The following is a 12319-nucleotide window of genomic DNA, read 5'->3' on the forward strand; positions in this document are numbered from 1 at the left end:
GGAGGGGTGACACTGACACTGCTACGTCCGCCGGATTAGCGTTGTTCCAGATTTCATGCCCAACCTAAACCAAGTGGAGGATCGCAACGACGACGGCTTGGCGCAATCCCCGGAGCTTGCGCATGTTGTAGAACCCAGCCACACTCGAGCTGCTTTAGACATCTTGGGAGCTTGGTCAACGCTGACGACTCTTTCCCGCCTCTCCCACTTGGCACGGAAGTCGCTCATGATTTCTTCTTTCCCTCCAACTCCTGCGAATTCTTTCCCTCCGGATCTTTCACTGGACTTCACTGCGACTTTTGGGCAGCATTGCGTGCACGTGGAGCTATCTCCTTAAACCGTCGGGAGACGTCATTTCTCGAACCATCCGAAACCCCCATTAAGCGCTCTTCACCTCCGACCACCACCAACGACCCCGCGCGCGAGGAAACGCCCATCATGGCTGCCGTGCCCGATACCAGACATACCAAGTCCGTAATCCTCAATACGCTCAAGACTTTGTGTGGCCCAATCGAGGCTGTCTCCCCGCCTTTGCGACTGTGCACTGACACTCTGTGAAGGACCGACCAGGAGTTGGCGATCAACATCAAGAAGGCCACGAACCCCGACGAGACGGCGCCGAAGCGGAAACATGTGCGCAGCTGCATTGTGTACACATGGGACCACCGGTCTTCCCAGGCCTTCTGGGCCGGGATGAAGGTGTAAGTGAACTGTTGTAAGTCGGGAGATGGGCCGATCGCTGACAGACGGCGCTGCGTTGTAGCCAACCCATTCTTGCCGACGAAGTCCAGACTTTCAAAGCTCTGATTACGGTCCATAAAGTCCTCCAAGAAGGGCACCCGAACACGCTGAGGGAGGCCATGGCGCAGAGAGGTTGGATCGACAGCTTGAACCGCGGCATGGGCGGAGAGGGAGTGCGCGGATACAGCCCTCTGATCCGGGAATACGTTTACTACCTCTTGGCGAAGCTTTCTTTTCACCAGCAGCATCCCGAGTTCAACGGCACCTTCGAATACGAGGAGTATCTCAGTTTAAAGGCCATCAACGATCCCAACGAGGGGTACGAGACAATCACAGATTTGATGACACTGCAAGATAAGATTGAGCAGTTCCAGAAGTTGATCTTCTCACACTTCCGTCACGTTGGAAACAATGAGTGTCGCATTTCCTCTCTTGTGCCCCTCGTGCAGGAGAGCTACGGTATTTACAAGTTTATCACAAGCATGCTTCGCGCCATGCACTCGAGTAAGTTGCATTGGACCCCCTTCCCCTTGGCGGACAAGGGTGATTTCGCTAATCGGGTACAGCCACCGGCGACGTCGAGGCGCTTTCGCCCCTACGAGAACGATACGACGCCCAACATTACCGTCTCGTCAAGTTCTACTACGAGTGCTCGAACCTGCGCTATCTGACCAGCTTGATCACGATCCCAAAGCTGCCACAAGACCCTCCCAACCTGTTGGCGGAGGACGACGAGGCACCTGCACTTCCGGCGCGCCCGAAGCAGGAAATTGAGAGGCGCCCCACTCCACCCCCTGAACCGAAATCACAGGAGCCAGATGATATTTCCGAATTCTGGAAGAACGAGCTGGAGCGCCAGAACCGAGAGTACGAAGAGCAGCAGAGAGTCCTCGAGGAACAACAGCGTCAGCAGATGTTGATGCAGCAACAGGCGCAGCAGCAGGCGCAACGGGACTTTGAGGAGCAGCAGCGGCAGTTGGCGGAGCAGCAGCGCAGGGAGCAGGAGGCCCTGATGCAACAACAAATGCAGTATCAGACCCAGGGTCGGCTTGCAGAGTTGGAACAGGAGAACTTCAATGCGAGAGCCCAGTATGAGCGTGACCAGCTTATGCTCCAGCAATACGACCAGAGAGTCAAGGGTCTGGAGAATGAGCTTGCACAGATCCAGGGACATTACGGCCAGCAAATCACGAGCAAAGATGAGCAAATCAGAGCTCTACAGGAGCAGGTCAACACGTGGCGGACGAAGTATGAAGCGCTCGCAAAGCTGTACTCCCAGCTTCGCCACGAGCACTTGGATCTGCTCCAAAAGTTCAAGTCTGTGCAGCTCAAGGCTGCCTCAGCTCAGGAGGCCATTGAGCGGCGAGAGAAGCTTGAACGCGAGATCAAGACGAAGAACCTCGAGCTCGCTGATATGATCAGAGAGAGGGACCGCGCGCTCCATGACAAGGACCGTCTGCAGGGCGCCAACAAGGATGAGCTCGAAAAGCTTAAGCGAGAGCTCCGCATGGCCCTGGATCGTGCCGACAACATCGAGAGAAGCAAAGGAAACGAGCTCTCAACAATGTTGTCTAAGTACAACCGTGAGATGGCCGATCTCGAGGAGGCCCTGCGACTCAAGTCTCGCGCTCTGGACGACGCCCAGGCCAAGATCAGGAATGGAGACTCTGACCTTGAGCAGCTTCTTCGCGACAAGGAGGAGGAGCTGGAAGTCTACAAGGCTGGCATGGATCAGACACTTATCGAGCTCAACGAGCTGAAGTTGAACCAAGGCGATACCGACACCGTTATCGACGGACAGATTGATGCCTTGATCATGGCCAACCTGGACAAGATCAACGACATCATCGACTCTGTGTTGCAATCCGGTGTGCAGAGAGTAGATGATGCGCTTTACGAGTTGGATTCAACGATGCAGGCCGGAAACCAGAACGCGTCGCCATCCTACGTGCTCTCGCAGATTGAGAAGGCCTCGTCCAGCGCCATGGAGTTTGCTACGGCATTCAATAACTTCATCGCCGACGGGCCCAATGCGACACACGCCGAGCTTATCAAGGCCATCAACGTCTTTGCTGGTGCTCTTGCGGATGTCTGCAGCAACGCCAAGGGTATCACCCGTCTTGCAACCGATGAGAAGAAGAGCGATGCTCTGATGAATGGCACCCGGCAGTCCGCTGCTTCTACCGTCAAGTTCTTCCGTGGCCTTCAGAGCTTCCGCCTGGAGGGCATGGACCCCATCCAGAAGACGGACGTCGTCATCAACAGCAACAACGAGGTGCAGATGAACCTTCAGAAGCTGAACAAGCTCGTCGAGACGTTCGCGCCCAACACTGGCAAGCTCGCGGGCAAGGGCGACTTGGGCGACATTGTCGATTCCGAACTCAGCAAGGCGGCCGATGCCATTGCGGCCGCTGCTGCTCGCCTCGCCAAGCTGAAGAACAAGCCTCGCGAAGGGTATTCTTCCTACGAGCTCAAGGTGCACGACGGCATTCTCGATGCCGCCATGGCCATTACCAACGCCATTGCGCAGCTGATCAAGGCCGCCACGGTAACGCAGCAGGAGATTGTCCAGGCAGGCCGAGGCTCGTCCTCGAGAACTGCCTTCTACAAGAAGAACAACAGATGGACCGAGGGTCTCATTTCAGCCGCCAAGGCCGTGGCGTCCTCCACCAACACCCTGATCGAGACCGCAGACGGCGTCTTGTCAAACCGCAACAGCCCCGAGCAGCTCATTGTGGCATCCAACGATGTGGCAGCCTCCACGGCTCAGCTCGTTGCCGCCAGCAGAGTCAAGGCTGGCTTCATGTCCAAGAGCCAAGAGAACCTCGAGCAGGCCAGCAAGGCTGTGGGTGCTGCATGCAGGGCGCTCGTGCGCCAGGTGCAGAACATGATCAAGGACCGCAACGCGGAGGACGAGGCGGTCGACTACTCCAAGCTCGGCGCCCACGAGTTCAAGGTCCGGGAGATGGAGCAACAGGTACGTTTAATTGATTCGCACATCGTGAACTATGCCAACTGCCGTGTGATGGCGGTGGCCGGAGACAACTCCGTCGCAGCCATCCTCGTCATTTGCGGCTAGTGCCTTGCTTGGCGACCGAGAGAGAAAAGAGAAATGCTGACGCGTGCGGCGCTACCACTTTTAGGTCGAGATTCTGCAGTTGGAGAACTCCCTCTCGGCCGCAAGACACAGGCTAGGAGAGATGCGCAAGATCTCTTACCAGGAGGACTAAGGGGTTGCGACCACGACGACGTGAGCCATAGTAGAGGCAGTCGTTTTTTTTTTACATTCCGCGGCCCGGAGTTGGACTCCGAAGGGAGAGAGAAGGAGAGCGAATCTTTTGTGGATTGCGGGGTCGCCCTCTTCTCCCAGTTCTATCTGGAATCATCATACCTCGGTGTACTTCGGTCGTTTCTTCTTCGCAAAAGGACGGGAGGGGAGGTGTTTGTTTATTATTTGAACATGCTTCTTCATTGAGGATCTGTATCTCCCCCATTCTCGGTAGATTATTCCGGAGTGGGGCGAAGATCTCTTCTCGTGTGAGGTGATGGGAGTATAGGTCATCTGTTTGATACAAATTTTTTGTTGAACCTACCTATCTTGTGCCAGCTGTGTTGAATCTGCTTGAGCGTTTACCCAGGGCGGGACGACTAGCAGATGTGATGATGTTCTGAGGAAACTCCACGGTACATTCAAGCCTCGTTACCTCCCCCCTTAACCCTCAACCCGGTCTCCAGGTCTCCGGATCTATCTCCGGGCCTATTCCCAGATCTAGTCTCTCGTTCAGAAAAAGGTACGTGGTAAGTCAAGCGTGGCTTTTTTTTTTTTTTGGCTTTCCTCACATGGCTATGCGAGGCTTGCACCCCGAATTCCCTACTTATTCCTTCACACATACACACACCCCCCGTGATGGCGTACCCGGACCTGCGACGGATTCAGGGTTCATGCTCCGGACTATCTTTCTTGCACTGGTGCATAAGAATCGGTGGTGCGCGGTTCGCTTGTCGCTAGTAGCGGACCACGCATGGCAAGGCAAGGCTGAAAACGGAAGGAGGGCGAGGGGTGGAAGAGGGACAACAAAACTCCTTCATCCCTTTTTATTTTCTCTCGTCAAGCCCCTCCGTTGGAAGTTGACTAACACTGAAATGAAGCCTAAATGTGTAATCTTTGGACGCCTCTTCTAGGTACACACACCCTAAACTTTCACCCCTCTTCGTGTCCCCTCTTCCCCCTTTTCCCTCTAGATAATCCGGTAGAGGGAACACGTCCGATTGAGTGGCTTTTCTACCTCCTCCACCATGGCCTTGCCTTAGCTAGATTCTGTAAGGAAGGGACCTGGAAACCTGGAAATCTGAGGGCGGGGTTATTCCGGGGGTCGCGAGTGGCTTGAAGCTCCATCGACTATCTACCCTAGGAACATCATCACAACCCGTGAGAAGATGGTTTGCCTGTCAACCCGGTTCTCGAAGACGTGATGAAGCCAAAGCTAACCTGCGAATAGACATTGTTTGGTATCGTGGGCTTCACACTTCACACTTGTGGCGTTCGTGAAGTTCACACCCTCCCTCTGAAGCCCAACCTGCGAAAAGCAACACAGAGAGGATGAGAGGGGAGTAAAAATACAGACGAGTATCTTGAGACGACGGTTGAAGTACCTTTCCCCCTCTTGAAGAAGATCTCAAGCTTCTCTTAGCACGCCCAGCGAGGCTCGTGAATCGGTCCCTGGAATTCGGTTAGCACTGTGGCATTTCTGGAATCATTTTCTTTGCCTCTTGCGAGATTATCGGGAGGATGGTCCGGTTAGAATTTTGGAGAGAATGAAGTATGACGGGGTCATGTTGTCTCCCTCTCATAGTATCATATGAAATGTAAAGTCGTCTTTCACTAGTTGACTTGGAGGTGTTGGAGAAGCTACTCCACGGTGGGGAACCTGGATGGTTTCTCTCCATGTTATCTCAACCTGTATTAGATGTGGTTCATTTAGGCCCGATCTACCCAGGAAAATCTCATGATTCCTTGCTTGGATTTCGTTACAATTTCTCATTTCCTTGGGTCTTCAGAATGGCAATCATGTCAGACTGCATCAGATATCTTAGGCTCGTCGAAAATTTGACATCTAGGCGAATAGATCAAAAATGTAGACACTCATCGGCATCACCGTATCGACTTTGCAACATTCGGGTACGCGTGTTACCCCTTCGTTTTACGTTTTACGCAAGAAAGCCAACAGGCCCTACCCAACAGTCCCGTGAAAGCCGTCCGACCCGCCTGGGCAGCTCTAGCACGCTCCCTAGATCATTCCACCCCGACCCAATCGCGAGCGTTCCAGCTGTCACTGTCTGAAAAGATTCATTAGTGAAGAAAAAACCCCACGACACGCAACGAAACAAGTTGTTCTCCTGCGGTCGAGCTTTACGTTTTGCGTCGATACGGCACGCGGCTTGGTCTTAGTATTTCTCCACGCTAAAGCCGTGTAAGCGAGCCAGCCCAACGACGAGAAGCAAGGTAAGCACCGTAAGGTAGCGCTGGCCCTCTACCCAAATCTCTCAGACACTTGACTCAGGTCTAAGCCGTCCGAGATCCCGCGTTGACTCAGATACTAGAGTTCCCGCGCCGGCAACAAGCCTCCCGCTGCTTCGGAGAGAGGCCCGGCTCCCCGAGATCTGGCGCGGGCTCTCTTCAGGCTTCAAGAGCCAGTCCATCTTCCGAAGGTTCCCGGGGTCTCCGCTGTCCGTCCGAAGTCGAGGCTTTCAACTTCATCAGCGGGGCCCGTGGCTTCGATGGCTTGAGAGGAACGCGCGCTCCCCCCTTCATCGGAACATGCCCACCTAATCACACATCGTCTCCTCTCGTTGCTGCCTTTCGTGGTGTCTTCCAGAAGAAAGAGGATAGCAGGTATCTATATTCTCATCGGACGCTAGGCAGTAAGCAGCAATGCGCTCGTTCTCGACCCCCCCCCCTTACGACGTCTCTCTGCGGATGATCCAGACTGAGAAGAGATGATTCCAGGTCGACCGCACCGACGCTATGAGAACGATCGAGAACCAAAGCATTTTCCTATTCCGTTCATCAAACGTTCACCTAGACTTGGTCCGTCAGGTTACCCCGGGTCTAAAAATATAGGGCAACCTAGGATGACCTAGTTAGTAGTCAGCGAAAGAGGTTTGAGCGTCAAAGCTCGCCTAGCCAGCGAAGTGCGAGAATTCTGGCTCATTTCTTTTGCCTGCAAGAAGGCGCTGTGTTTACAATCAATAATAATTCTCCGTAAAAGGAGCGACTGTAAGGCGAGCATCATCCCTGCTGTGGCCTCTTGAGGACTCGCCCGGTTCGAAATCAGTCGCCCTTGGTCGCCAGGGGAGCAGACTCGGTGAAAGAGCCTTCAAATTGGCGAAAACCCGCTGAAGGCGACCAGGAGGAGATGGCTACCAGGTTCCTGGTGAAGAATGGCTTCTTTTGTTGAGTTAGCGCAAGCTTTGGCGCCTTCATCCTGTTCAAGATTGTGCCATGTTGCCGAGACGCCAAGGTTCAATGAGACGTCATGGTAGTCCCAAAGAAACCGTTTGCCTTGCGTTATTGGCACGGTTTGATGCAAGTCGCGTCGTTTCCTCCCTGGCCGAGACGTCTTGCCTTGCTCCCTTTGATCCCAGTCGCTTAGCCCTGCTCGGAGGCCACGAGATGAAGGTTCGGTCCCGAAGTCGAGCCGGACGAGAGGTGTCCACACAAACAAGGAAGTACAGGTGATGGAGAGCGCCAGGGGGAAGTGATGAAGTGAGCCTGCGAGCAATCCGATTAGGACATATCCTTGAGTTTATGAACGGCGACCAAAAGACTTGGGGCGGGGCAGTCCAGGGGTTGCTCGCAGCCACGTCGAAATTGGCTGTTGGAAGGCTCGGATCGCAGCCTGTCACGAATTCACGATTTTTGTGACAAAAGAGTTGTGCGACCACACGTAAATTATTCCATTCTTCGACCAAGAGCCTCAAAGCGCGGCCGTATAAGTCGCCAATGACACTGCCCACAGAAGGCGCCTGTACCGCACGTATGGCAGCATCTTCGCGCGATAAATTTCCCACGTAACGTAGCCTCGTTCGTGTCCTGAGGGCGGCACAGTAGGCCATGTCGGCTAAGAATAACCAGCTTGTGTACAGCCACATCATCGAACGCGCGCCTAGCGTCAATCTCTTGCCTGTGACTGTCAACTCTTTGCGCTTCCTCATGGGATATTAACTGCTGGCATGCAATAAAGTGATCGACGACTATGCCCCCGTCTTGATTTCCCTACCAGACCAAAGCAGACTGGAACTTCAAATATTCCCTGTCTCGACTGTTGCTCTGCGCCAAGCATCTTACTTTAGGGTTAGAATCGGTGCAGCGAGTAATCTTGTCGATTCCTTCCCGCAACAAACAAAACTTACGCTTCAGATCTGCTCCTCTGGCCTCTACTTCCTTCTTCTAAGTGGTTGATGGTCAACGGCCAAGGACCACTACTATCGACTGCATTCGTATCGGCAACCCTTGCAAGCTAAGAGGCGAACCAGGTAGAACGGAACAGCTGAAGGCCCTCAAAACTTCGATCCAGCCTGTGAAGTTGAAATTCCACTAGGGCAGGGAAGTAGAGAGAACATCAGCCCATAGCCGCGGCGGGATCCCAGTCTGGTAGTGGGGTCCGAGGGCGCTCCAGTCACGCAGCGCATGACTGTCACAGCTCCAGGGCGGCCGCCTATCTTGGCGAGGATAAGTAGTATATGGTCAAGTACCGGGTTCATGACAACTGGGGGCCGTCAATGTGGCTTTCGGTAGGAATGTCAACGCTGACCCTGAGGATGATCCGTCGGACGGAAACCAGGTGCCGCTAGTTGGTCATAAACGTCTTGCGGGATCCGTCGGATGTTATCTGGTGGGGTCCAGGCGAATCTGTTCTTGTTTCCTCCCTGCTTCTCTGCGGGTATTTCCCAGGCGATTCTCTCGCGTATGGTGTCAGTGGTCGTCATGGCGGCTGCCAGGACGGACTATTCTCGCAGATCTTGGGGTCTTCATGCTTGTTCAAGGCGGTGACGGTTTCTTGCTCTCAAGAAGTACAGCATGCTAATCACTGTGTCGAAATTGGATGTATAGGCGAGTTGGAAGAAACGGAATGAGCCGTGTGCATATCTTGGAAGTATCAGTTGACAGTTGCGGTCTAAGCCTTCGTTTTACTCGACAGATGATGTCGGTGTGTGAGGTGGCTTGCCCTGCCGCAATAGAATTGAAAATAAACAGCATACACTTTGATCAATCTGAGGGAGGGTAAACCCGTAAATGACTGCGACTGCCCCCCGTTGCCCGGGATGTGGCTGCAGACTGCGGGATGTCGCAAGCCAGGGCAGGTGGGGGATGCGTACAGATGCCACAAACTGTCTGGATGCCGATGGAGAAGGCTGGACTAATGCCATGTCTCTTTCCATTTCTTTGCTCTCGTCGGTGAATACAAAGCTTGGAAGAGAAGAGAGAGAAAGAAGGGGGAGCAGGGAAGAGGCTAGTAATGCCGCAACCAACTTTACCTTCTTGAGCCAGCATGCGTCGCATGAAGCGAAGGCAGGGATGAACGATAGCACTGCGTTGATGCAGACTGAGCGGACCGCCCGCACATCTTGAGTCCGAGGTGGTGGCTTAACCAAAAGGCGCTTCCTAGTCAACCAACGCTCTCTCTCTCTCTCTCTCTCTCTCTCTCTCTCTCTCTCTCTCTCTCTCCCGCTCGCTCACTTGAAGCGCAGCGCAGCCTTCTCCCTGTCTCGACATCATTGGCGTTGCACGGAACTCGGGTCCATCAAAGTGCTAGATCCAGGCGTCGATCTCGACCAATGCGGGGAGATGTTTGCTGGTGCGGCCATGGAGTATGGCATTGGTGGCTTTGTTCTTGCGGTCAGGTTGTCCTGCATTGGAAGTGGGAGCGATGTGCCCACCACATCAGGCTCGATATGAGTTGCAATACGAGTGAGGCGTGGCAGGTGTGGGTGGTAATTCTCCTAGCGTACTTAGGAATCTGTTCTGCTTCTGCTTCTTTTCCCCTTGTTCCGTGATGATGTGGTGATGTTTTGCGATAGCTCTCCCGCATATTTGAAGGGTGAGACAACAGATTGAGATTCGGGGAAAGAAATGGGGCCCGTGGAACGCAGCAGTGGGCAGTGACGGAGTAGGTGAGTGCCAGATGGGACGATCTGTGCGTCCTTGGCCTTGTACCCACAGACACACAAGGCGGGCAGGAAAGAGTGACAAGGTACCCATGTCCATAACCTGGCTGAGGCTGAGCCAATAGGGTTTAGCCCGGTTGCTAATCTCGACGACCCTCGTCTAATCCCCCAATCATGTAGCCAACTTACCAACGTTTGCTCCTTCTTGCATCTCTCGGTAACCAATCATAATGGCCTACACGAAAACCACCGTTGGAACATCGAGGTCCCTTTGTTGTTTGCTCCCTCCGCCAGCCCTCTTCCAGGCCTCAACCAGCATCACATGGCTTTAGTTTGCTCCGGCTGTCTCCATTGGCGTGTGTGGTCATCGACCTCTCCGCATAATCTGACAGGGGCAGACGCGTGAAGGGTAAGTATGCAAGTACTCTGTCTGAATTCTTTTACCCTTATTCCTCCTTCATGATTCTTGATCAACACGCCTATCCCGAAGTGATCCAGCCACGTGAAATGATGGCAAATGACGCAAGGAAGAGTATGGCCATCACCAAATCCTAGTCTCTGCCTTTGCTCCCCCACCGCCTTTCCATAGCCAGACTGTAGTCCTCTTGCGCCTGGAGAGACGGTCAACCCATCGCTGAAGACCAGCAGCTAGCTCCTTTAGGTCGGCCTCTACTGTTTCAGAAGAATGAAAAAATGGTCGTTTGCCCTTTCCACCTACTTTGAACTCCATCATAGTAGCTCCATTGCAGAGAATGGCCCCCAACTTCCCTTCTTTGCTGTTCTCAATTTGCCTCCCATGCCTAAACACAAACAAATAGAGAGAAAAAAAACAAGCAAGGAAAAATTTCATCGTTCCTTCTTGGCCGTGGCTGAATCATCTCCTGCCTCGTTTGGATTGCCTCTTATATTGGTTTCGTCGAAGTCATAGTTGGCATCGTGCCTCTGGCGGAAAAGCTCGTCGAATGCCTGTTCATCGAATGACAATGTCTGAGGCGAAAGCGTCATGGTTGTGAAAGAGTCGTTCATTGTGAAATTTTCTCCGTGGACGCCCGTGTCGAGTGATTCTTGGGGAGTAAACAGCCCAAGCCCATTGAGATTGTCCGCCGCGGAATGCTGAAGCGCCTCGTGGTATGAGTTACTGTGGAAAGACCCGTTGACAACCAGCGAATCCTCCCGACGTGGATATTCACTAGTGGCGTTTTCCGATGGAAAGCAGATGATGTTTGAGCCATGTGTCGATATTCGCGTAATTCCCCCGTCTTTTTCCACGGGACTCGCGCGCTGTGCCGCTATTGATGGATATGCTGGCGGGCTAGAAAGGAGGGCAGCACTACCCCGAGAAAATTCATCGGCCTGGACGTCGAAAGTGATGTTCTGTTGATCCGTCACCTGGACATCCAATGATGTCGGTTGATAATTGCTTTGATCCTGTAGTAGAGCATTATTGAGATGGTGTTGGTTCTGGCCAATGACGGAAGCTGTCTGGTGGTGATCTGTGTTACGTCGGCTCTGGCATGCTGTTCAAGATCAGCTTTTGAAGAGTCATTTTGCCGATCGCGCGACTCACTCGGATCATAGTGATAGACTGTGCAGTGCTGATAAATTTCTTCTTGATTTGTGACTGCGGAGACGCTGACCAGCGGCATTGGCGCGCGTACCTTTTGCCCCTGAGCATCTCGCACGCAGTAAGCGGCCTGGAATTGGTGAGGCTGACCGACCTCAGAGAGCTCCCAACTCCCGTGCGGATACGTTCCGGCAGATGTGAACATGTCGAGATCATGACGCGGTAAGACTTCGTTCATACCCTGTGTCCTCAAAACAACACGGGATTCCGTCGGCGATGATTCCTCTTTGTGAGACATTGTGCCTTGAAGAAACGGGCACACGGTTGTTGGTGAAGGCGAAGCGGTGAGTGTGGTGAGCAGATAGTGGCGGTAAGTGTGGTGCAAGTGCATGTAGGGATGGCGGGGAGTCTAAAGTACAAAAGAGAATTGATAATAGGGATCTAATAAGAAGATGAGGTCAAAATAGCTTTTTGGGGGCGTGGTGAGAGAAGAAAGAAGAGACAGCACCAGATTGTATAAGCCAAAAATGACCCTTGACCGAATGCAGCGCTCGCGATAACATCTGACGGAGACTTGAGGGGAAAGGTTGGCCCAAACACTGGAGTATCTTGGAGACAAGCGTGACTGGAACACACCAATCCAAGGAGTTATACCTCGCCTAGTAGCCTAAGCCTTATTTAGCTAGCAGAATTTGCACAATGTGGTGCGGCGGGAAATTTTCGAAAAGAGACTACAAGTCAACTGTTGCCTCGTCACTGACAAGTGTCCCATCTCGTCGTCAAAACTTCGTAAAAGCAGTTTGGACAGCTTGTGCAGATCTGGAGCTGTGATACGTTGGCTTACGA

At 53.2% G+C, this 12319-nt stretch overlaps 2 protein-coding genes across 2 annotated transcripts; one reads left to right on the plus strand and one right to left on the minus strand.

Moving 5' to 3' along the window:
- The first annotated feature begins 48 nt into the window (after positions 1 to 48).
- Positions 49 to 4434, plus strand: BDZ83DRAFT_603171 (ANTH domain-containing protein). Its single transcript, XM_060507213.1, has 5 exons — positions 49 to 470; positions 561 to 701; positions 764 to 1245; positions 1308 to 3718; positions 3885 to 4434. Exons 1-5 carry the CDS (start codon positions 439 to 441, stop codon positions 3969 to 3971), a joined length of 3153 nt encoding a protein of 1050 aa, XP_060370188.1. The 5' UTR covers positions 49 to 438; the 3' UTR covers positions 3972 to 4434.
- A 6101-nt stretch (positions 4435 to 10535) lies between these two features.
- Positions 10536 to 12072, minus strand: BDZ83DRAFT_424247 (uncharacterized protein). Its single transcript, XM_060503000.1, has 2 exons — positions 11477 to 12072; positions 10536 to 11426 (listed from the first exon to the last, which is right to left on the minus strand). The coding sequence occupies exons 1-2, from the start codon at positions 11862 to 11864 to the stop codon at positions 10756 to 10758; spliced, it is 1059 nt and encodes a 352-aa protein (XP_060370189.1). The 5' UTR covers positions 11865 to 12072; the 3' UTR covers positions 10536 to 10755.
- Positions 12073 to 12319: the final 247 nt, after the last annotated feature.

The sequence above is a fragment of the Colletotrichum acutatum genome (assembly GCF_030867785.1).
Source record: "Colletotrichum acutatum strain CBS 112980 chromosome Unknown BDZ83scaffold_8, whole genome shotgun sequence".
NCBI classification, from domain to species: Eukaryota; Fungi; Ascomycota; class Sordariomycetes; order Glomerellales; family Glomerellaceae; genus Colletotrichum; species Colletotrichum acutatum.

What these genes read in the sequence shown, in the direction of transcription:
- BDZ83DRAFT_603171 (XM_060507213.1), top strand. Translation starts at nt 439, where the DNA reads ATGGCTGCCGTGCCCGATACCAGACATACCAA. An exon ending in CCCGATACCAGACATACCAA is followed by an intron (nt 471 to 560) that starts GTCCGTAATCCT and finishes CACTCTGTGAAG; the next exon opens with GACCGACCAGGAGTTGGCGA. An exon ending in TCCGGGAGATGGAGCAACAG is followed by an intron (nt 3,719 to 3,884) that starts GTACGTTTAATT and finishes TACCACTTTTAG; the next exon opens with GTCGAGATTCTGCAGTTGGA.
- BDZ83DRAFT_424247 (XM_060503000.1), bottom strand. Translation starts at nt 11,864, where the DNA reads ATGCACTTGCACCACACTTACCGCCACTATCTGCTCACCACACTCACC. An exon ending in AGTCTATCACTATGATCCGA is followed by an intron (nt 11,427 to 11,476) that starts GTGAGTCGCGCG and finishes GATCTTGAACAG; the next exon opens with CATGCCAGAGCCGACGTAAC.